Raw genomic sequence first — 23,927 nt, forward strand, 5'->3', positions numbered from 1 at the left:
ACTACATTGTAAGGGCATGTATGCTGGTCACTACATTGTAAGGAGCATGTACGCTGGTCACTACATTGTAAGGGGGCATGTATGCTGGTCACTACATTGAAAGGGGCATGTATGCTGGTCACTACATTGTAAGGAGCATGTACGCTGGTCACTACATTGTAAGGGGGCATGTATGCTGGTCACTACATTGAAAGGGGCATGTATGCTGGTCACTACATTGAAAGGGGCATGTATGCTGGTCACTACATTGAAAGGGGCATGTACGCTGGTCTCTGCATTGGGGTATGATCATTGGGCATAGCAAATTTTGCTATGGGGCCCTGTGATTTCTAATTATGTCCCTGTTTTCGACCCCCCGGTAGGTTTTTGTAGGTTTTGCGGCTCCCAGTTTTTTTTTTCCTTCGGAAACGGGTCCAAGTGGCTCTTTATGTCTTAAAGGTTGCAGACCCCTGCCCTAGACTATTCTTCCATATCCAGATGCTGCTGGTTATGGTAGTCTGTCTGCCAACTGTTCATGTCTGAAATGTGAATGGCTTGGTGAAGTGATTAGCTTATCAGGATTTGTTTGGTCACCATACAAAACAGCTTTAAGTGAGGAGTATACTGAACAATGTTTGATACTCTTGGGCCCTCTTAGAGATTTCAGACTAGTAACAGTACTATTAGAAGTCTCAGGCTGTTATCATTTTTCAATTCAAGAGGGCACATAAAAACAATATGGTATCTTTAAGCTTGAGAGCTTTACCAGCTAATCTGGTTCCTCAGGAACAAACTCATTCCAAAAATGTATGAGATTCTTCATCCAACAGTGCATCTGTAGCAGAAGGTTGAGAGGGTGCTACACCTTCAGGATTGTCAGATAACGATTCTGGAGGGGAAAGCAAAAAAGCACACATACAGCCTCTGTGTTCAAGTCAGCAATCATAGTTGTGTTTTGTTCATAAAATGTGAGCATAACTGTAGAAAACTCCTCCCTGCATTCATTGAATAGGGGAGCCACACCTGGTGGAGCTAAGAGACACTTTGAGGAGTGTGTTGACTGAGGAGAGACACTGCAGCTGCCTCAAATTTGTTTGTTGTCCATAAGCTGGAGAGACTAGATAAAGTCGGACTGCTACCCTTGTGTTTCTGATATATTGCTTTGCTCAAAAGAGCAACTTAATTTAATGAAACCAAGAAAAAAAACCTTAGGCACTGAAAAACCTGCTGCTGAGAGAAGGAGAGGTGAGTGGCTGGAAGTCATTTTGACACTGTAGGTGGCAGCAAGGACTTACTGGTAAAAAAATACCAGTGTCCCTTGCAAATGGGAGAAATGGCAGGAAGCACAGTACCTCAGTAGTTGAAAAGTTGGAAATAAGGTGTGGAGTCTGCGTGTATGGCTCTGCGGCTAGAAATGGAGCTCTTATTTCCCTACCGTGTTAACCCCTTCCTCTAAAATTAATGGAAGAGGGGTTATTACCAGCACTAAACAGAAATGTAGTTTCCGATTCTCAGACACATCATAAAAGAGTTCTTAGAGGCTTACCTAGAGAGCACAAGAGTCTGAAAAGCACCACAAGCATGGCCCAGTAGCCAAATGTCACATTTCAGGTTAACTTGTCTGTGGGCAACCTCACAAAGTGAGCCTAAAGAGACTGGGTCATTAGAGGCTATGCAATGGTTCTAGATCTGTGGGCTAACGTACACAAAGGGCTAAAAAGTGCAAAGAGATGAGTTCAGCAAATCTTGATTGAAGGAAAACAGTCATTTAGAAAAAATTAAAATGAATAATAAAAATGGGTACAAATTTCCCAGTAAAGAAAATGCATCTATCCTTCTATGACACTAGCAATAATCTGAAGCATGATGGAAGTAGGAAGGGTTATACATGGAAGGATTAGGGCTTTTATGTTGCCAATGTCCAATTTGTCCAGTAGGTGGAAGGGAAATGTAATCGTCTCTGAATAACAGAATCCTGTGTCCCTTAATGAATTATGAATGAGGGCACATTACAATATCATAGACTGGGCAAAGCTTCTATCCCTTCCCCACTATATCTAAACAAAGTTTAGAAGTTTGGGTTTTAAAGTAGCATTAAACCCAAAAGAACATTTTTTTTTATACTGCAGCTTTCAAATTTTTAGATTTATTATTGTATTAGTTTCCTTTTTTGGCTTTCTGTCTTCTATTTTTATCTGAGGATCCAGCCAGCAAGTGTGTTGTTTTTTATATAGCACAAACTATCCACTACTCCATATCAGTTTATATGGATGAGACAATCTTACCAAACATAACACATTTTTGGTTTTGGGCTAAATACCTCTCAAAAACCTGATAATAACATTTTGACTCTGTAAAAAAAATGAGCTGCCAGAAATATTTCCTTAGTCTGGCTGCTGTTGCCTTTTCAGTGAAACAGTTTTAAAAAAAAAAAAAAAACACTCACGGGTACAGCCACTCTTCTTATCTGTTACGATGCCTCGGAAGTTCCAGAAACCAGGCTCACACCGGTCACACTTCAGTCCCCCTACTCCGGGTTTACAAGAACACTGGCCAGTGGTGGGATCGCAAGTACCCCCGTAGGAGCCATGCTGGTTACACTGGCAGCTGCCTATATAAAGCAAAATGAAAGAATGTTATTGACTGATAAGGCAATCATGTCATTTTAATTATCCGTTTCACTGCCAAAGTGAACATCCAGCTGGCAACCAAAGGTAAGAGGACACATAAAGTTATACTCTATGTAGAGAGACATTAAATCTTTTAAGTAGCTCCATATGGCCTATTCTGCCATCAGCCTTTTACAGAGTGTTGCTTGTCGAGGGACAGAGACAAGAGGTCACGGCTCCCTCCAGTGTAAAGGTTCTTATGACAGCATTTCTCATGCTGTTTTGTTTAACCTTGTGGAAATCTATTGTCTTCTCACTGCACAGGAAAAGCAACACTCTTCCAACAAATATAGACAAGTACAGACCCCACAGCAGCTTTACAAACACCTACTTGTGTTAAAGGGAAGACTATTGTGTCTATACCTACCACTCTTATGAATGTAAAGAGCACATTTGGTCTTAAAAATTGGATTTCTGACTTACCGTTAATTTCTATTTCTCTGATGTTCATTGACGGACACAGCTCCTGATCTTCTTAACTATTAGGTTATATTGCCCCCTACAGAAGTAGGACACTAGGCAGAAAAAAGCTTGACTACACCTATGGGCTGTCCTGGGGGGTATACTCCCACTTTCAGCTATAGGCAATCAGTTTTGTTACAAGCAGTGTCAGAAGAAATCAAATTCCACAGAGGGGTGGGTGCTGTGTCTGTCAATAAACAGCAGAGAAATGGATTTTATGGTAAGTCAAAAATCCCATTTTCTCTTTCGTTCATTGATGGACACAGCTCCTGATCTTCTTAACCATTGGGACGTCCCAAAGCAGTTTTAAACAAGAGGGGTGCGAACAGCAGAAAAAATTCCCAAGACTAAACCATAGCCAACCAGGTAACAGGAGCTCAACCAAAAAACAACTGGTGCTCACCTTGAAAAAAAAAAAAAAAAAAAATACACCCTCAAAGAGGACCAGGTCCTCTAAACAGCAGCCTGCAAAACCTTGTGGCCAAAGGAAGCATCCACAGATGGCAACACATCCACTTATAAATTTTTGTGAAAGCATGCACAGACGACCAGGTAGTCGCCTTGCAAACCTGTGGCACCAAGGCCTGATGATGGAAAGCCTAGGAGGCACTAAGCACCTGAGTAGAGAACACCTTAACAGGGAAAGGAGAAAACCTGACCCTTAATTGAATAGGTCTGAATCACCATCTGTCATTGCCACAGAAGAAGAAGTCAACCCCTTTCCGAGGTCCATTCGTGAGCACAAATGGTGAGTCTGACTTCCTGAAGGACTCCATAGCAGCCAAGTACACCCGAATTGCCCGAACCACATCCAGGGAATGCAAGGCAATTTCTGTAGAATGTTTCAGTCGGGGACACAGGGAAGGCAACACAATGAACTTCATTCAAATGGAATTCAGAGGCGACCTTTGGAAGGAACGACGGACAGGAGCGAAGTACCACCTTTTCACTGTGAACCACCAAGGAATGAGAACGACCAAACAACGCTGCCAGTTCTGATACTCTGCACGCAGAAGTTATTGCCACCAAAAAGGGCCACCTCCAGGGACAGCGTAAGCAGAGGAATCTCCCTAAGATTTTCAAAGGGAGGTTTCTGGAGGACTGACAGCACAAAATTGAGGTCCCAAGGCGGCAATGAAGACCACACTGGAGGAACCAAAAAGCCAACCTCTGCGGAAAAAAAGGTACGCACCAAGAAGCGTGTGGCTAAGGGTCATTGAAAAAAAGAAGACTGCCAAGGCTGACACCTGGGCCTTGATGGTACTTAAGGCCAGGCACTGCTCAACCCCTCATTGGAGGAAGATCAAGATCTGGGCCACCAAGAAAGAGCGAGGATGAACCCCAACAGATTCGCACCACTCGATGTACGTCTCCCATGTACGATGGTAGATCTACCTAGAAGTAGATTACCAAGCTTTTAACAGTGTAGGAAACACCAAAACAGACAAAGCTCTATCCTACAGCATCCAATCTTCAATAGCCAAGCCTTTGAAACCAGCGACTTTAAAGCAGGATGGGTATTGACCCTTGGGACAGCAGATCCTCCCTGACAGGAAGTCTCCAAGAAAACCTTGGCGAGCAGCCACACCAGATCGGCATACCAAGACCAACGAGGCAGGATCCCTTTTGCCTCGATCCTGCGCAGAAGTCACGGCAGAAGCTTGAGAGGAGGGAAGGTGTTAATCAGACGATACTGACCCCACGGGCCACCAGCGCATCTGTGACGTTCGCCAGAGGATCCTAAAACAGTGCCACCAACCTCTGCATCTTCCTGTTGAGCCAATAGGCTAACAGGTCTACCTCGGGAGTGCCCCGACGGAGACACAACTGATGAAAAAGTTCCAGATGAAGTGGCCATTCCCCCTGGTCCAACACCTGTCTACAAAGGCAATTAGCCTCATCCCTTGAATGTTTACGGCGGAGAGGGCTGGAACAAATCAGTCTGCCCACCGTAGAATGCCGGCTACTGCCAGAGCCACCATGACACATCACCACACCAGACACCCCTGAAGATGATCCGTCCAAGACAAAGTCTGATCGCTCGAAGTTCCAGTACATGGATAGGCTGTCTGGACCCTTCCAGAGTCCAGACACCCTAGGCAGAACCTTTGCTGAGAATGCCTCCCCACCCGGACAGGCTGGCAGCCGTGGGACGACTGTCCATTACAAGGGGAGAAAGGATTTACCCTGTTGGAGCGCTGGAGAAAGAAACCACCAGATCAGGGTCCCTTTCGTTCCTCGGCTCAGCCAGATCAGATCAGCCAGAGACTGTAGATTCTTGTCCCATTTGACCAGAATCTCCCTGCAGGGACCTAGTCCCGCATACAAGTCTGGAGGGATGACCGTGTACCAGACAACAAAAGATGTTTTCGGAGCATGGCAAAAGGAAAGACACATATTGGCTAAGGCCAAGTACAGAGTCAGACCCAGATAGTCCAGTTTTGTGGAAGGGATCAGAGCAGACTTCGGATAATTCAGAATCCAGCCAAACTCCCTCAGAATTTGTAAACTGATCTCTAAGTTGTCCACCAGAGCCGTAGGGGACTCTGCTTGCAGAAGAAGGTTGTCCAAGTAGCCCAGTACCACGATCCCCCGCTGATGTAACAATACCAGCACCGAAGCCAACATGTTCACGAAGACCTGGGGGGCGGAGGCGAGACCTAAGGACAATGCCACAACTGGTAATACTCTTCTCCTGCAGCAAAATGGAGTAAGCGCTATAGTTGGGTACCCATTGGAATGTGCAGGGAAGTATCCTCGATGCTGACAGAAGCAAGGAAGTCCCTCTAAGAAAGGGAAAGGGATGGCACCTTATGTGAATGGACTCCATTCTGAACTTACGTACCTGCATAAAGCAGCTCCGAGCCCTAAGGTCCAGAATTGGACGAACCTAGCCCTCCCTTTCAGGGACAAAAAACAAAACTACGACTTTTAATCGGACAGTAGCACTGTGTGGACCCACTGGATGTTCACCAAGAGGGTCCACAGGCCCGGAAACCAGTGAAAACATCCCCCCACCCCAGGCACTGGTGAAGGCACACCTCCAGGCTGAAGATGCCTTGTCTGCAGATCTAGAAAAAAATCTCGCTCTCGGCAAGCCAGGCCAGGGCCACTTAAAACCTCCCTAGGAGGACTTAAAACTTCTTGTGAGCCGAGAAAGCCGGGCCACATCTGCTACGAGGAGCTATTTCCATTCCTGTGGATAAAAAGTACCCTTTCCCTTCTGTGAGACTCTTAAAAGATGTCACCCAGGGCAATCCCAAACAGGCCATCGCCGTGAAGGAGGAAGGCAGTCAGAGCTTCTTAGGAGGCTGCTCCGCAGACCAATACTTAGGCCAAAATACACACCTAAGCCCACTGCCAAAACAGGTGGCTTAGAAAGCAGGGGAGCCGCAGCTAAAGAGGCTTGGCAGACAAGATTGCCGCCCCTGGACCAACTGGTCCGCTAACTCAGCCAAGGCAGGGGAACCTGCTTACCCTATAAGACATGGTGCAAAAGCTGAACCCACTCAGTCAGTGTTTGTGACACCAGAGCAATAGCCAGTACTGGCCTGAGCGCCGAGCTAGCAGTAGGAGAATATATTGTGGCCACAGCCACCGCCTTTCTGTCAGCCGGATCCCTAAGATGTTGCCATGCGAGACAGCTAGTGAATGTCAAAAGAGGGGAATGGCAACCTACGCAGCCGCCTCAGCTACACCCTCCATCTGCAAAGTCTCCCACACAGATGGTAATCAGTGCGCAACCAGCGCGCAACCAGCACCTCTCTAGCACAGCTACAGCGGAGGAGGGAATATCCTCACAATCTGGCAGGTCAGGGACGTGGACTAACCCCGCAGGGTGGGCACTTCCGCTACGACGGAGCCAGAATCTGGATCTGGCAATTGACGAGGCAGGGGAGGGTAAAAGGGCGCTACCGGGAAACACAAAAAAGACCCCGAGGGGGTTACCATTGAGGGCCCACACAGAAAAGCGCCAACTAAGGCCCTGCATAGGGGGCACTGATCGCTGACACCCCTCCAAGGCCCGCAAAGGCCCTGCCGCCATCGCCTCAATGATGCAGACAGTCCCACAAGAAGAAAAACTCCTAGAGCCCAACAGCACCACTGGGAAGGGTAGCATAATGGCGGCTACTACTTGCAGGGACCAGGACCACCCCTACAGCACTGCCCCTCCAGAAGGAGGGGCCTGGCTCGGCCGCATGGCCTGGCAGGCCGCAAGCTGTGGCCCCAATTTTTGGATAGAAGGGACTGTCCGAGGCAGCAGAGGGGAGGGTGGATGCCTGGACTGAAAGTGGTGGCTCCAGCCACTCGCACTAGAGCCACCCCACAGAGCTTCCAGGTAGAAGACCGCAAGCCGTGGCCTACATATTCAGCCATCCGGCCGCCAGTGTGTGGCTCCAAAGGTACCGGGACCGACCGAGGCAGCGGAGGGAAAGACTGGTGTCTGAGCGGAGAGCGGCAGCTTCAGCTGCCCTCACCAGAGCATCCTCAGTAGACCGCAGAGCATCCGAACAATAGACCGCTAAGCCGCGGCCTAAATTACCGGCAGGTCCGACCAGGTGTAGGTCCGATCACCCGCTCCCCAGACCTTACACATAGCCCAAGGGAGATCACCCTCAGTACAAACAACTCAGAGAGTGGAGGGGGAAGAGTGCACCCACCTGATGAGACATAGGGCATGTAGAATGCCAGCCCATGATCCCCACCGGGGGGGTGGGGGATGGGGGGATTGGAGGTGAACCCCAGAGGGACCGACCACCTCAGGGAGTACCACTTACCATCCAGGAAGGAGGAAGGGGGCCATCTACCTACCAGTCTAGCGTGCATGCGGGTTACACTTCTAAGACAGAACCTCCTCGCCACCGAATTGGGCGGGCTGTCGGCCAGTGTAACACTATAACGCGGACTAATGACACCCGGTCATATGTGTCCCCGCAAGACGTTTAACTTGATGACCACCCTGGTTCAGGATGGGGCCTGTTGCAGCCAAACCAGCATTTTCTCTTACGTCCTCTGACAGTCGTCGCCGCTCTTAATTCATTACGATTGGGATGTCCCAAAGCAGTACCAATGTGTGAGGGGTGGGGAAAAAAACGCAACCAAGAGGTAACGAAGGCCACCCCAGGCAAAAAACATTTACCTTAAAGGAACTGGAAAAAACCAGGACCGTAAAAATACCAAAGAAGAGCCAAAAACTCTTCAAACAACTGCCACACTTAAAACCTTTGCGGCCAAAAGAAGCATCCGAGGATGCCAAAACATAAAAATTATAAAAAAGCGGAGACCTAAGTCTCAGCCAGGGAAACCCATCCTACTCCTGAGCTAGGCAGCAGAAAACTGATTAGATACAGGAAGTAGCTGAGGGATAATGTCTGTAGGACAGCCCCCTAGAGGTGTGTCTGGTTAAAAAACCTGTTGTTATTAACTGTTTAATAACTGCCTAGCTTACTCCTAGAGTGCACAGCCATTACCCAATCGTAATGAATTAAGAGCGGCGACGACTGTCAGAGGACGTAAGAGAAATATGCCTGACGCTTGTAAACGTGTCTAAAGCTTTTACAGGCATCAACTTCTTGAACGTTAATTAATTTCAGTGGCCAGAATAAATAATTTATTCTGGCCATTGAAATAAATTCATGCTAAAGCACAAGCTTTTAGAAGCGTTTTTGCCCTAACTCTGCTGCTCCTGGACGCACTTGGTAGTGTTTTTTTTTTCCTGCCTTTAAAAGCTCTTGTCATTAAACGCTGCTAAAAGCCTATGTGTGCATGGACACATAGTCTAACATGGCAAAAAAAAAAAAGAAAAAAGTCAGACGCCCCTAGAAGCAGATGTAAAAACGTTCAGTGTGCATGAGGCCTTAAGAGTGAATAAAGCTACTTTAGCTTTCAATAGTGTTTTGTGGAGCTGTTGTTTAGAGATGGAGACACCAATGCCTTCCGTTCACCCAAACTCCATACCAGTTGGACCAGACCTGTACCCAACCCAAAAATGTTTTGCCATCTATCCTTTTTTGGGCCTGAAAATAAAGGTAATCTGCAGTTTCCTTTTATCACTACAAAAACACTTCACAATGGTTTTGCATTTTCACACTTTTGTGTATTTGGTATTTATGATGATAATTCACAAACACACTTGCGGGTGTAACCTCTAATGGCTATATACCAACCAACACAATCTATACCTTTAAAAAAAGACCACTGCAAGAAAATCATTTCATCAGAATATTAACCTGCACATTTTACTGAATTCCAGATTGTGTGCTAAATGATTTGGAAAAGGTTTTCTTTTGTGAAAGACCAATTTTCAATCAATTAGTATGGGACACAAGGGTTCACAGCCTTGTAATGGGGAAGAAAGGCAATGGAAAAGTCATAGTGCTGGATTCTAAATAGGAAGTATAGTATTGGAGCATATTGAGCAATATGATTGCCCATATATACACACATAATTAAAATCTATAAGAATGCACTTTTAAGGTGTGTATTTCTGAAATAGAAAAAATAAGTACACACGTTTCTCTAAAATACCAAGCATGTGACAAGAATCTAGAAACCCCACAAGGGTAATAAATTGGGCCTCTGCCTCCTGTTTATGTTTACTTAATCTGGTTATTTATCACAGCGAGCAGTACGGCCAAAGAACTAATATTTTCCTAAGAGCAGACAATAATCTGCCAGCCATGCCGCGAAATGTCATCTCCTACAAGCAAAACTATGACTTATTTAACTGTTGTGCCATCTGAGTCTGCTGAGCACAAACTGTCGGAACACTTAGCTCTCTTAAGGAAAGGGTTAACTAATCAAAGCGTACAATGACGACACAGTGAGCAATATGTTACTGTGTATTTTTCTGCATTCAAACCACTGCTATTAATAACAGCGCACAGTAACACAGCAGGTGACAACACGGGTCTTGGAACAGCTGGCACAGGATGCAGCCGTTCCCATCTGTAGAGGTGTGGAGACGGTAAAAAAAAGAGACAAGATGGATTTCTAAGATTCTGTTTGACTTTGGGGATGAACGGATTAATCTTCGGCTGCCTGGTGGAAACAAGATATAAAGCAAGTGTGTATCTTTTTTTCATTCACAGCCCCCCAGTCAGCACTGGCAAAGCAGAGCATCTAAAGAGGAGAGTAAGGGGGCAGCAAGGACAGCAGTTGTCTAAGGACGGTCTAACAGGTGCTGTGGAGACTGCATGACACATAGAGAGGTTTGTGACGAGCAAGGATGTATTTGGTTTTCTATTGACTTCCCTTTGGAAGGAACACATCTCGACAGATAATTCTAGCTGGCAAGTCCATCTGTGACTTCAGCACAATGACAAATCAGCCCACTCCAGTGGGGGAGTGACTGTACCAGCGCTATTTAAAAGCCGAGAACAAATAAGTGACGTTTGAAAAGAGAACGTCAAAGCTGTTTTTTATTTTTCCTTTAAAGTTTACGTTTTGAACTAAAGCATTTTTAGAATACAAAAGATCAAGTGTTTCTGTTTCTCTTTATGTCAACTTTTTATTTTATTAACGTAATACAGTAAAACCTTGGATTGCAAGCATAATTCGTTACGGAAACAAAAAAGGATTCAGAAAAATACATATAGCTTATGTTGCTTTTGATTTTTCTGAAATGTGTCATGATGCACTGCTTCTGCAATGGCTCTTTGTTCACAGGCTCAGTGACAGACCACCCATGATATAAAAGGCAGGCCATAGATGGAGCAAATTTCTTTTCTGCAACTACAGGTTGTAGGAAAGAAATTTGCACGATTCCCCCATCAACACCTGTGGAGAAATTGTCTTCTCCTGGCAGGGGGGGCGGAAACGGGAAAGAGAAGCTGCCCCTACTGGGAGGAGACAGTGTTTTTTCGCTAGCGCCTATAGCAGCCACCTGCGATAATCGCAAGCAAATTCAGCAGGTTGGTTGTACCCAAGATGATCGATCAATCAACTTGGTACATTCAGCCTGCCCATTATTGGTTTGAATCTCGACCAGTTTCTGCTGAACCGGCGGAGATTTGGATCGTGTATGGCCGGCCTCAGAAAAAATAAAGAGGTCACATTGTGCACAGACTTGTCTGAAGATAAAAACCAAATGTAAATAAGACAAATGTAGAAAGCAACAGTATTTGTGAAAAAATGTAGTCTTACATCACATTTTCCAGTATTTTACCATGAAGTCCAACTAAACATTTAATTTAGGGGCCGGTTCACACTGGTGCGATACAGGAAACACTGCAATTCAGTGCCGGTTCTCGCATTGCACCAAAATTGCACTGTGGTTAACACCGAGATCTGTGAATCGCTGGGGGTGTAAATGTAAAGTTAATGACACCCACAGATTAGTTCGCAGATCGCAGTGCGAACTGTGAAATGGTGCAGGAATCAGATTGCATAGGTGTGAACACCCATGCGATCGGATCCCAGTGCAGACCAAAAAAAGGGTCCTGCACCATTTTGGTGTGAATGCAATGCGATTTCAGCCATACAGTTTGTATGGCTGAAACTGCATTACACAGACATCGCATATGATCTGCACAGCAATGCGGTGCAAATCACATGCAATGTTTGGCATCACACTAGTGTAAACTGGCACCAAATCAGCTAAAAATGTTCTAGGTGCATCAAAACAAAAACATTGTAAAGTCTTACAGTTTATTTTCCTAAGAAAGCAGCCACGGCCTGGGTAGAAAAGCCTGTGTTCTGCCAGAATGCAGCAGAGAAGGACCCTTTTTCCCTGTGTAGAAACAGTGTCTCTGGTCCAACCCCCCCCCCCCCCCATTTTGCATGTTATATCAAGGACACCTCTATGCAATCACTGAAGTAAATATTTATCGACACTTTTGTGTAACACAAGGCAAAATACGAAGCATCCCATTGAATATAACATACACCTGAAACCTGTATTTCATTATCTTCATCTTCTTTTTCTTACACTAAAATAACAAAACCCCTTCAACTATAACTCCACCCAGAAAGGAGGCAAGGTTTGAACACCTACCACTGAGCATTAAGGAGGTAAGTCTTTGCAGACGTAAGGGAACAAGTTTCGTAGGATATACATAAACAATTTTTATATCACTTTACTGTGTTAAATTAGTAAAATAGTGAAGACACAACAAAAAAGATGAATTTAAACTTTAAGGAGCAAGTGCACATGTAAAATACCTTAGGCCCATTTCACACTTGTACAACCTGAAAGTCTGGCGACTTGAAGCAATGCCTGTGTAATCTTGAGGTCTTTGGACCTCAAGTCACATTAAAGTCAGACCAAAGTAGCGCAGGGACTACTTTGAAGTCACACAGATATCAATGGTACTCTTTGGAAATCATGGGATATAGCTTGTCATGCAACTTTGCAGTCCCAAGTCTCAAGACCAGTCGCACAAGTGTGAAAGGGGCCTAAGGTGATTTAATACATGGGGGAGAATACATTATAACCTTTCTCCTCTCTATTTTTTAAAGCTGTACTAAAATCATTTAGAGCCTTTTTGGCTGAAGTTCCCTTTTGCTTCTTAAGGTTTCCTAAGGATAAGGTTGCCTGCATGCACCAGGCTCATTAAACAACATGAACAGAGGCATACACTACATTACAGTAGATGTACAGTACTTGCCACCAGCATGTGACAGGGATCAGCAGGAGAATGAAAGTCTAAGGGGATCCCTTCTTTATTGTAACACTGGAAAACACAGCAGTATTTATTCTTTTACCCTCAGCACATTTGTTTGTATACATGCTTTTGCACATCTCATTAAAGGCACGCATTATGTAGAAATGATATGTTTTATGATTGGTAGCATTGAATTAACAAGGTTCTGTGTAATAAGTAACATAACAGATATTCCCTAATTTTATTATGAAGGTGCATTTAATGTGCTCTTTGTCACTGCAGTAAAACATGCTGATAGAATGTGTAATGTATAGCTGATAGGAAAAAAAATCATTAACAATGGTTCTTTGAGCATGTCCTATTTTGAAAAGTGAACACAAGAGCGTCTTACTTGGGCATCCGGCCAGACCCACACCAAGGGCAGCAGTGACATTGTCAGGACAACATCCATACACCGTATGACTGCAATGTGGGACCACGGGAGGGAAGCTGGTGGAAGCAGCTGTCAAAAAAAAGAAGAAAAAATTGGTATAAGGGCATTGAGGTTGAAAGCACCACAGGAGTTGCATTTCCTTGCAGTAATCCTCTCTCAAGGCTCATTTCACTCTCCGTGGCAGATCGATGTGACAGAACTCAGAATACTTGGCATAACACATGGCAATGTAAAAGCCTAGTACACAAAGCACATTTTTCACATTAAAATGATGGAGCTGCTACTATTTCACTAAATCAAAACTGCCCTTCGAGATACAAGAGGTACTCAGCTGTTACAAAGGAAGGAGAAATTTTATTTTACAGAAAGTGGAAACCAGAGACAAAAAAAAAATATATTACAGGAGTTGAAACCGAAAACATCTAGCAAACTATTCAGTAAAACAGTGATTTGGATTCATTGTACAAATTATAAACAAGTACTGTCAAGGAAGTCATTCTTCAAGGGGAACCTTCTTGAAGTTACAACCTCCAGGAACCTATGTTATTACAGAGCTGAGATGATCCTCCCGTAAATTGTTCTCACTTTTAGAGCAGATCAGTAAAACTAATAACATTCAGTAAAAACCTGTCACAAACTTATGCAATAAAAATCAATCATTTAATAAAAAGTAGAGGTTATCATCAATAAAAACCTTGTCTCTAAATTATCAGCAAATCCAGAGACATGGGCATCTGAATTTCTATTCATACTTAAGAGCCTCCGCCAACCCACATTGGTTAGCAATGCTTTCCATCACATTTGCAAACCAGTTGAAAGGTGAAAGGGGAGGGTCCAATCGTGGCTTTTACAGGAAACATTTTACAAGTTCACATATAAAAGCAGCTGCTCATATATTTGGGGCTGCTGATTATTTTGCGTATAGTTTTCCTGGAAGGTAACTTCTGCGTCTGCATTTTTTCCCATCTTCACTTGGAATTGGCAAGGTTGGTGAAAGGTTCAATTCATTCCACAGGATAATGATAACATAAACCTAGCTGCAGTGTTTCTAAAATTAGAACGTAATATAATTATTAGCTTGTAGGTACTGTATTAATAATGAGACATTGTGTGTGGTTATATAAACCCTTCTGAAAAAGGAGTTCACAATAAAACAGAATATTGACTGCTATAAAAAGAATGACATACACCCGGAGATATGTCTTCCTGGAGATGCTATGTTTCCTATTTACACAAGCACAAAGGCTTGGTAGGATGCTAAATCCGTAAAGAAAAACAGGTTGATTTGTTATAAAGATTATAATGATGGTTAAACATCAATACAGCCAGACTTTTCTCTTGCAGATATTCTGTAGTATGAAAATGGAGGAAAATAACTCTGCAGAACATATCAGCCTGAAAAGTGGCATTTGGTTGGAGGCTTTGGACCACAAATACACTTTCTTTGCCAATACTTTTAAGAGGTACCACCTTTATTCTCCACTCTGTTATAAATGCAGCAAGCAATGCTGTAAATGCCACAGGTTTTATAAACATAAAATGAGGCACTTGGCAAACATACACACCCGCCAAGCCCTTCCCCCATGACTGAGACTTGAGAATGTAAGACGTTTGCTAAGCTTTTTCTTTGTGCTGCATCACATCAAATGAATGAGAACATCTGAGAGTGTACGATACTAAAGGCTCAGTCATTTGGATGCCTCTACCCCATAGAAAACCAGGATGGATGGGACACACAATGGGTGCTAATTCTTGTCTGTCACAACTGGGCTTATGCAACAACTTAATATTAAATCATTAGAACTGTGTAGGCGTTCTTATGTAAGTTTATACCTAAAGTTTATTTAGGCTTAGTTATTTTACCTGGCATTTCAACTTGAGTGCTTATTGGTGTTATTATTCATACATTTTACTACCCTTATTAGCATCCATGAAAAAAGGGATGTTGGTCCCTGAAACATGTTTGTTTTCTGGAAATTCTCAATAAATTTTAATTACTTACTTTACTTTTTTCCAATTTACATGATACAAAGATTATGTCTTTAAAAACATATATACTGTATATATATTACATTTTTGCAAATATTTTATCATATTTTTTCATGTGACAACACTAAAGAAATTACACTTTGCTAGAATGTAAAGTAGTGAGCGTACAGCTTGTATATCAGTGTAAATTTGCTGTCCCCTCAAAATAACTCAACACACAGCCATTAATGTCTAAACCGCTGGCAACAAAAGTGAGTACACCCCTAAGTGAAAATTTCCAAATTGGGCCGAATTAGCCATTTTCCTTCCCCAGTTTCATGTGACTTATTAGTGTTACAAGATCTCAAGTGTGAATGGGGAGCAGGTGTGTTAAATGTGGTGTTATCGCTCTCACTCTCTCATACTGGTCACTGGAAGTTCAACATGGCACCTCATGGCAAAGAACTCTCTGAGGATAAAAAAAAAAGAATTGTTGCTCTACATAAAGATGGCCTAGGCTATAAGAAGTTTGCCAAGACCCTGAAACTGAACCGCAGCACGGTGGCCAAGACAATACAGTGGTTTAACAGGACAGGTTCCACTCAGAACAGGCCTCACCATGGTCGACCAAAGAAGTTGCTCAGCGTCATATCCAGAGGCTGTGTTTGAGAAATAGAAGTATGAGTGTTGCCAGCATTGTTGCAGAGGTTGAAGGGGTAGGGGGTCAGCTGGTCAGTGCTCAGACCATACGCCACACACTGCATCAAATTGGTCTGCATGGCTGTCATCTCAGAAGGAAGACTCTTCAAAAAATGATGCACAAGAAAGTCCCCAAACAGTTTACTGAGTACAAGCAGACTAAGGACATGGATTACTGGAACCATGTCCTGTGGTCTGATGAGACCAAGATAAACTTACTTGGTTCAGATCGTGTCAAGCGTGTGTGGCGGCAACCAGGTGAGGAGTACAAAGACAAGTGTGTCTTGCCTACAGTCAAACATGGTGGTGGGAGTGTCATGGTCTGGGGCTGCATGAGTGCTGCCGGCACAGGGGAGCTACAGTTCATTGAGGGAACTATGAATGCCAACATGTACTGTGACATACTGAGGCAGAACATGATCCCCTCCCTTCAGGGATTGGGCAATAACGACCCCAAACACATCTCCAAGATGACCACTTCCTTGCTAAAGAAGCTGAGGGTAAAGGTGATGGACTGGCCAAGCATGTCTCCAGACCTAAACCCTATTGAGCTTCTGAGGGGCATCCTCAAATGGAAGGTGGGGGAGCACAAGGTCTCTAACATCCACCTGTTCCATGATGTCTTCATGGAGGAGTGGAAGAGGCCTCCAGTGGCAACATGTGAATTCCATGCCCAAGAGGGTTAAGGCAGTGCTGGAAAATAATGGTGGCCACACAAAATATTGACACTTCGGGCTAATTTGGACATTTTAACTTTGGGGTGTACTCACTTTTGTTGCCAGCGGTTTAGACATTATTGGCTGTGTGTGGAGTATTTTTGAGAGAACAGCAAATTTACACTTTTAACCACTTAAGCCCCAGCCCTATTTCGGACACTTTTTGTTTACAAGTTAAAACCAGTATTTTTTATATTATATATATTTTTTTAGCAAAGACTCTGGAGAATAAAATGTCGGTCATTGCAAAATTTTTTGTCACGCGGTTTTTGCGCAGCGGTCTTTAAAACACCATTTTTTTGGAAAAAATTTTGAAAGATCACATTTCACTGCATTTAAAAAATACTAAACAGTAAAGTTAGCCCATTTTTTTGTATATTGTGAAAGATGATGTCACGAAGAGTAAATAGATACCCAACATGTTACGGTTTAAAATTGTGCCCCCCCCCCCCGTGGGATGGCGACAAACTACGGTCAATAGAGATCTCAATCGGCGACGCTTTAAATGTATTTAACGGTTACCAGTTTAGAGTTAGAGTGTAGCTCTTTTTTTAAATTATTGCCCACGCTCTGGCGATCACGGCGATACCTCACATAAATGGTTTGAACAGCGATTTCATTCGCGGCTCGACTTGCGTATGCGTTTTTTTTGCTGCGCGAGCTAACGGTGACGGGGGCGGCTAAATTTTTTTTTTCCTATTTATTTTTTCGTTTTTTTTAACTTTATTACAGGTTTTAAAAAAAAAAAAATCTGATCACTTTTATTGCTGTCACAAGCAATGTAAACATCCCTTGTGACACCAATATGTAGTGACAGGTACACTTTATGGAGGGATCGAGGGTCTAAAAGACCCTAGACCCCTCCACTACACTTCCATGTATGCAAAGCGCCGAAAACGGCGTTTTTGCATACAGCCGTTTTTTAAATTTGCCGCCTTTTGCAGCACAGTAACCCGGAAGTGACGTCATGGACGCCGCCTCCGGGTTACGTCATCAGAGACCCGATCGATGCCGTTTCCGGCATTCATCGGGACTCCATCCAGCCGCATCGGTCGTTACCGACGGAAAGCCGACCGTCGGCTTTAAACCACGGTATAACCCCGCAAAGTCTGCCGACGTACAGGTAAGTCAGTATGCGGTAAGTGGTTATACAAGCTGTACACTCACTACTCTACATTGTAGCAAAGTGTCATTTCTTCAGTCTTGTCACATGAAAAGATATAATGAAATATTTACAAAAATGTGAGGGGTGTACTCACTTTTGTGAGATACTATATATATATATATATATATATATATATATATATTTTCCTGCCAAGGAATTTTGTGTTGTGACCAACACAAGCTCTACTAGAAGCATTACTATGTTCTGCATTCCCTGTGTCCGGTCTGCAGACTACAAACAAAACCACTGAACCACTGCTTGTAATTATAGAATAAAGGAGCAACAACATATGTGTTAAATTATTTATAGGGTTCTCTTCTGTAAGCATGTTCTGTGAAAGCAATACTGTTGCTGAGCTCCTACAGCGCCTTTGCAGTTACTTCATGCCTACATGTATGCACTCCAACAATGGCTGGGCTGGGTTCCTGATGGTGACAACAGAGGAACATGCCAGTGCAATGAGCATAGCTGCTTGTATACTCCACCAGGGAGCAAGTGATAAGTTACTCCACAGGAGCATAACTTAGAAACAAAGACACTTTGTCACCTTCTAAGTGTGATTGCCTGAACAAGGAAATGATAGGATTACAAAAAGTTATATTAATAAAAGCTAAAATGTAAAAATATTGATTATGAATTTTGAAATTATATTAAAAGCCATACTTCTCCTGTGGGTCACAGGAGTGCCCTTATTTCTACATTCCTGTGACCTAAATTCAGCCGTTGTTGGCTGACGTCACAGAGCCAGTCCAGGCTCTGCAGGGATCCCCACAATGATGTCAAGATCTGCCCACATGCATGTCCAGCGGCTGGCTTAGCCTTTTAGCGGGCTGCAGAGATCCCGCCCCCTGCACAACACGACGCTCCAGTGAGCACTGGAGGGACAGAGCACAGACCGGTGACTGACAGTCTCTGTTCTGTATTCAGAGCGAACCCTAGAACTGAGCGATCAGTGGTCTATATTCACTCAGTTCTCAGTTTAGAGCTGGCGGGGGACCACAGCAGCATTAGATCGATGCTGCATCTACAGTATGTATGTTTTTATTTTTCATATCCCATATTCCTCTTTCAAGAGCAGAGAGCACATAGAGTACCCACTTTGAGTGTGTAATGTACCTTACAATTACAACAGGCCTGAGATGAGGCCTCCCCTCAGACCACTGTACGTCCAGAGAACTGTGTGTGCATTACAGGCCTCCTCTGACCACTGACAGTGGCATCCAGGGCACTGTGCATTACAGGCCTTCCCTCAGACCTGAGACCACAATCCAGCACTCTGCAGCAATACAGGCCTCCTCAGACCACCGTTTAGGGCACTGTGCTGCATTACAGACCTCCTTAGACTGTCCAGAGTGGGTAAATCTGTATCTGTGAGTTTGTTCAAACATTAATATCATAAATAATAACATATTAAATTTTTTTACTCCAGGAGTATATAATGAGTTTGGAAATTCTATAGAAATGCCTAAATTATGCATTAAAATTTAACTAAACACATTCAACTTTAGTTGAATGCAATGATTTTATTCAACTAAAATGTAATGGAGATTTTAGTCGACTAAAATACGATGACTAAAATGGGACTAAAACTAAAATGGCATTTTATTCAAAAGACTAACTAAAACTAAATATGATGCCAAAATTATCACCGGATAGAGCAGGTCACAGACTGTGCTATGAAACACCTGGAAAGTCACATATATAGTAAGCAATGCTGTCATCATATGACAGCAGGCTTGTGTAGGGCAGCTCACATACTATTGGCAAGTGTCTCTTAGGGAATTTATACGTAAGCCTCTGGATATTTATTGTGGCACAGAGCTCCTGAAGATTGATGGTGTCTCTATAATATTATGCTATCCAGCTTGTTTCTGTGAGAGTGTGACAGCGAGTATATGCAGCTAAATGATATAGCTCTAGGGTAGAATCCTTGCTCAAGCAGCCTTAGAAAACCATAGGGAGAACCTTGTATACATTTATTAATGGAGTTTCATTTGTGTTTTATATCTAACATACTTCCTGGCAATAATTATGTATTAATATACTGTAATAGGCAACTTCTTTAAAAATTTTAGGCAGCTCTATGCCACATTTTATTGTAAAAAATTGTGTTTTGCTGGAGCTCGCCAGAGTTGGCCTTCCATATTGTGTTCATGTACATGAAGTTTAAAGACCATCTCTGGTAAATATCTCCCCACTACTTTTCATAGAAATCCTTCTGTGAAGTCTGGGTGATGTGATAGCCCGGTGCCCCGAACTTCAAGCAGCATTGGTAAGAGTCTAGAGGGCATACTACATGACACTGGTGCCCCCTGCAGAGCTAGAGGGGGCAATGAGAACAGTCAGCCAGTGCACAACTGGTGACTATGGTGTCTGTTCTCCCCAACAGGAAATGCTGTCAATACAACAGTTGATAGGCAGCATTCATTGATTCATTAAAACGAGCCTGTGGTTGCAATTGCCTGAACAATAAAACAGAGAAGCTTGTTTCAATTTTTTTTCTGTCAGAACTGCTTTAGGGCCTGTGTTGATGGGCTTTGTGCTTGTGTCAATGGCATAAGTTTGACATGAGTTTGAAATGCTTTTGAGATCATTCGAAATTTACTAAAATGTTGCATGTGACCTGCCATTGCCCTCCTTATGACCAACATTTGACTTGCTTCAAGTGAGTTTTGCATTCCTATAGACCTGTATAGGTATGCAAAACCAACTTGACAAGAGCATAAAGCTGTCAATTAGGGCCCTTAAGGTGGAACTCCAGGCAGAAACAAAGGGATAAAAGTTGCTGCAAGCGATGCCCTGGGAAATATTTTTATCATATTGCGATTCCTTTATTTGCCATGCTTCCTTGGGTATTATTATGTCTCTCCTGTCAATGGTATCAGCCCTTTGGGTGACACCAAAGAAAAATAAGTACCTAATCTCCAGCACCTGTGTCATTGTGGTAGCCTCAAATAAAAAGAAGAAGACCTGTACATCATATGGGCTTTATCATCATACGTTGGTTCTAAATTAAAAAGCCATTTTTCACTCTCAGAAATGATAAATATAAGTCAGTCAGCTATCTAAGAGATCATTACCTATGTGAACCTCTTCATAATTAAAAAGACAAGTGTGATAATTCCTACAGGATGGTTACTGGTTAAATGCCATCCTCAAGGCGCTCACTTAATTACTGGGTATCTAAACTGACCTGCATTTCTAATGCTACTAAATTCCTAAATTATGAGTTTTAACTTCCATATTTAGCATACTGTACAAGACAAAATGTATAACAAAAAAAAAAAAAAAATCTTAAAGGTTTTTAGTTTAAGAAAAAAAAAAAGTTAAGATTTTACTTGTATGAAATGAATTCCTGTTCTGTAGTAAAGTGTTTCCATTAATATGAACAGCTCGGCAGGCGCCAGAGGTTATAGCTGGCTGATAATTTTGACCTAGCAAATTATTGGCACACAGTTACCAATTGACTGAGAACACATCATAAATTTTAATGAGCCAATCTAATTCAAACTGTATGTATCAAATATGTATAAAGCAGACATTATGCTAAAGCAACTTGATTTAATAAGACAGTTGCCAATGGGCAAAATTAGGGGTGTTTAGGAAAAAATGGCTAATGGAGTTGTCTTTAGCTGTCCACAGACAGGTAGATGTCTCCCTAAAAACAATGAACAGCGGTTACATGTGCTTTCTCTATAGTGCCAGAATCTGCTACAGTTTCTTGTGTGGCTTGTCTATGGGCTTGATGCACAAAAACACAAAACAAACACTATTCTTTCTTTCTCAGCATTTTTTCCATCTTCCTGTATCCAGAAAAATGCAGTTTGCGTTGGTGTTTAAAGGGCGTTATATTTGCTTAGGCAAATTTACTGTATTTTCAATACATTTTTAAAATATTGGGTGTAAAAAGATGAGCTTGATTTAAATGTTATCAATGTTTAAGCTTAAAAACCTTATTTCTATGTAGAATTTGTAATTCTATATGTACATGGAGACAGCCATATGTGTTCACTGCATCTGAAGGCTCTGCTTTCTAAAGAGAGCTTCTATAGCTAAATGTCACGGTTTCTTCTTACAATACAAGTCTATGAAGTCAGTGGACTGAAAACCACACATGCTTAATGTGGATATCTTCCCAACATTTTCCTCTACATTTAACTAAAACAAAAGAGCATATAAAATGTAAGAATCATAGCATAAACTATGTTACAGTAAACACATGATTTATAACCCCAAAAAAGTACTCACAGGAAATACCCCATACTTTCTTTTAAATGAACCAGATAGGTGTTCTAAGCTTGACAGCGCCCTTAACCCTATGATTCTTACACTGAAGTGAACCTCCAAACTAGGGAACGACTGATTATCGGCAACACCAATATATCAGGGGCCGCTATGCACTTTCCCGGAATCAGCCCCTGAGGTTACCGATATTGGCGTTATTTCAGGAAAGTGCTGTACCGGAGTGATGCCTGCAGCTAGAGGCATCACCCCGGTACTGGCGTCCATAGCCGATGGTCGGCTGTCTTGTAATGACAACCGATGCGGCTGAGAAGCCGCTTGGCTGTCATTACAAGGAGCGGGAGAGGATGTCCCCCCCCTCCCGCCACCTTCTGCGGCTCGTCCGGGTCTCCCGTCCCACCAGGAGACCCGGCATCCTACCTGAATGGCTGTTGAAGACCCGATCAAAGCCACATTCGGCTCTGATCGGGTCTCCATGTAAAAAACCCGGAAGTGATGTAATGACATCACTTCCAGGTACTCGGCGCCAAATTCAAAAATATGACAGCATTCAAAACAGCCAAACTTGGCGTTTTGAATGCTTTTAAGTGCAGAGGAGGGGTTTCGGGTCTTTTAGACCCCCAGATCCCTCCACAAGAGTACCTATAGGAAAAAAAAAAAATATATATATATACCGATACCGATGTCCGATGACCAAAATATCGGTATCAGCATTAAAAAAATTATATCGGTTGATCACTACTCCAAACATAGCTGAAGAATGGCCTCACTGCACAAATGTCCTTACACAGGCTTGTATTTATGGAGAAGGGGAAGGAGTGTGCCTGACCAAGTCTGTTACATTACAGAGTTCACTGGGTCCTTACTCTGGTGCCCTTTGAACTGCACAGTCATATTTAAACACCCTGCAGAGCTGCTGTATCAGGAAAGAGGTAAGATTTTGATATTGGACCTTATTAGCATAATGCCTGTGTGACTGCATATCTAAGGTATGTCTGACTGTGACCTTATTTGGGCTTTGAATTACTAAAGAGAAAAGGGTGAGATGTGGAAAGCAGATGACAAAAAATGGATTTAGACTGAGAAAACAAAGACAATAGATAAAATATGGTATCTAAAAATAAAGAATTGACATTACAGGGGACAACAAGGATGGGCAAAAGTAAGAGCTCCTTAAAAAAGATTTACTGGCACAGGACAAGAACACAACCAGCACATCTATAAACAATCATATTTCTATTTTGCTATCCGCCAAATACCAATGACGCTGTATGACCTTCGAGGCGAACTCTGTATTTCCCATCTAAAGCTACAAATGTCATTAAAACAATTCTGAATATTTGCAAGCTCATTCCCTGAAGATATTCTGCTATTGATTCTCCATTTAAATCATGCATCCTTGTTGGTGTTAAATGGCCCAAGAAAACTTGGAGACCAGGCCATCCTGAGATTTTCTGCCTGTGCAGTTAAATATTACATCTTATATTTAAAGCCTTTTCGGTCACATAAGCTTCTCATATGCTTACCACCATTTGTCAGCTGTATGACAATAATCCAAATCCTGCAGTGAGTTCCATGCCAAGAGACTCTGCTCAGGAATTAGCAAGTCTTGTAAATGGTCAGAGATCTTATCGCAGATCAGAGGAAATCATGAGGGAATAAAACACGTCCCAGTAGGGAAAGGATTAGAGGAAACTGTAAAATTATAATAATCCTGTCTCTCACCTCGGCAGGGACCTTGTGCTGCCACAAACAGGTCTTGGCGTCTCTCACAGCGAGTTTTCTTGAGTTCACAATCATTGGAATAAGTAGCACCATCAGAACCACACACCTGTCGCAGAAACAATAGATGAGCAAAGTCAAGATATGATAGCATTAAAGGGAAACTATAATGCCTTTCAATCAATTTAGTAAAGTTTACAATGTTAAAGCTCTATGTATTACTTAATACACAATAAAATGTATTTATTTTAAATACAAGCATTGTAA

General features: G+C 42.8%; 1 protein-coding gene across 11 annotated transcripts in view; it reads right to left on the minus strand.

The window, feature by feature from the left end:
* The window catches only part of AGRN (agrin), a 704,390-nt gene that overhangs the window by 125,557 nt on the left and 554,906 nt on the right, over positions 1-23,927 (minus strand). For all 11 annotated transcript variants that reach the window (XM_082274335.1, XM_082274327.1, XM_082274332.1 and 8 more), the window contains 3 exons: positions 23,664-23,769; positions 13,107-13,217; positions 2,426-2,590 (listed from right to left, as the gene is read on the minus strand). In XM_082274335.1, coding sequence (XP_082130461.1) covers positions 2,426-2,590; positions 13,107-13,217; positions 23,664-23,769 — 382 coding nt within the window. The remainder of the gene's footprint in view (positions 1-2,425; positions 2,591-13,106; positions 13,218-23,663; positions 23,770-23,927) is intronic.

This window comes from Pelophylax lessonae (assembly GCF_965119305.1).
Source record: "Pelophylax lessonae genome assembly, chromosome: 12".
Taxonomy (NCBI): Eukaryota; Metazoa; Chordata; class Amphibia; order Anura; family Ranidae; genus Pelophylax; species Pelophylax lessonae.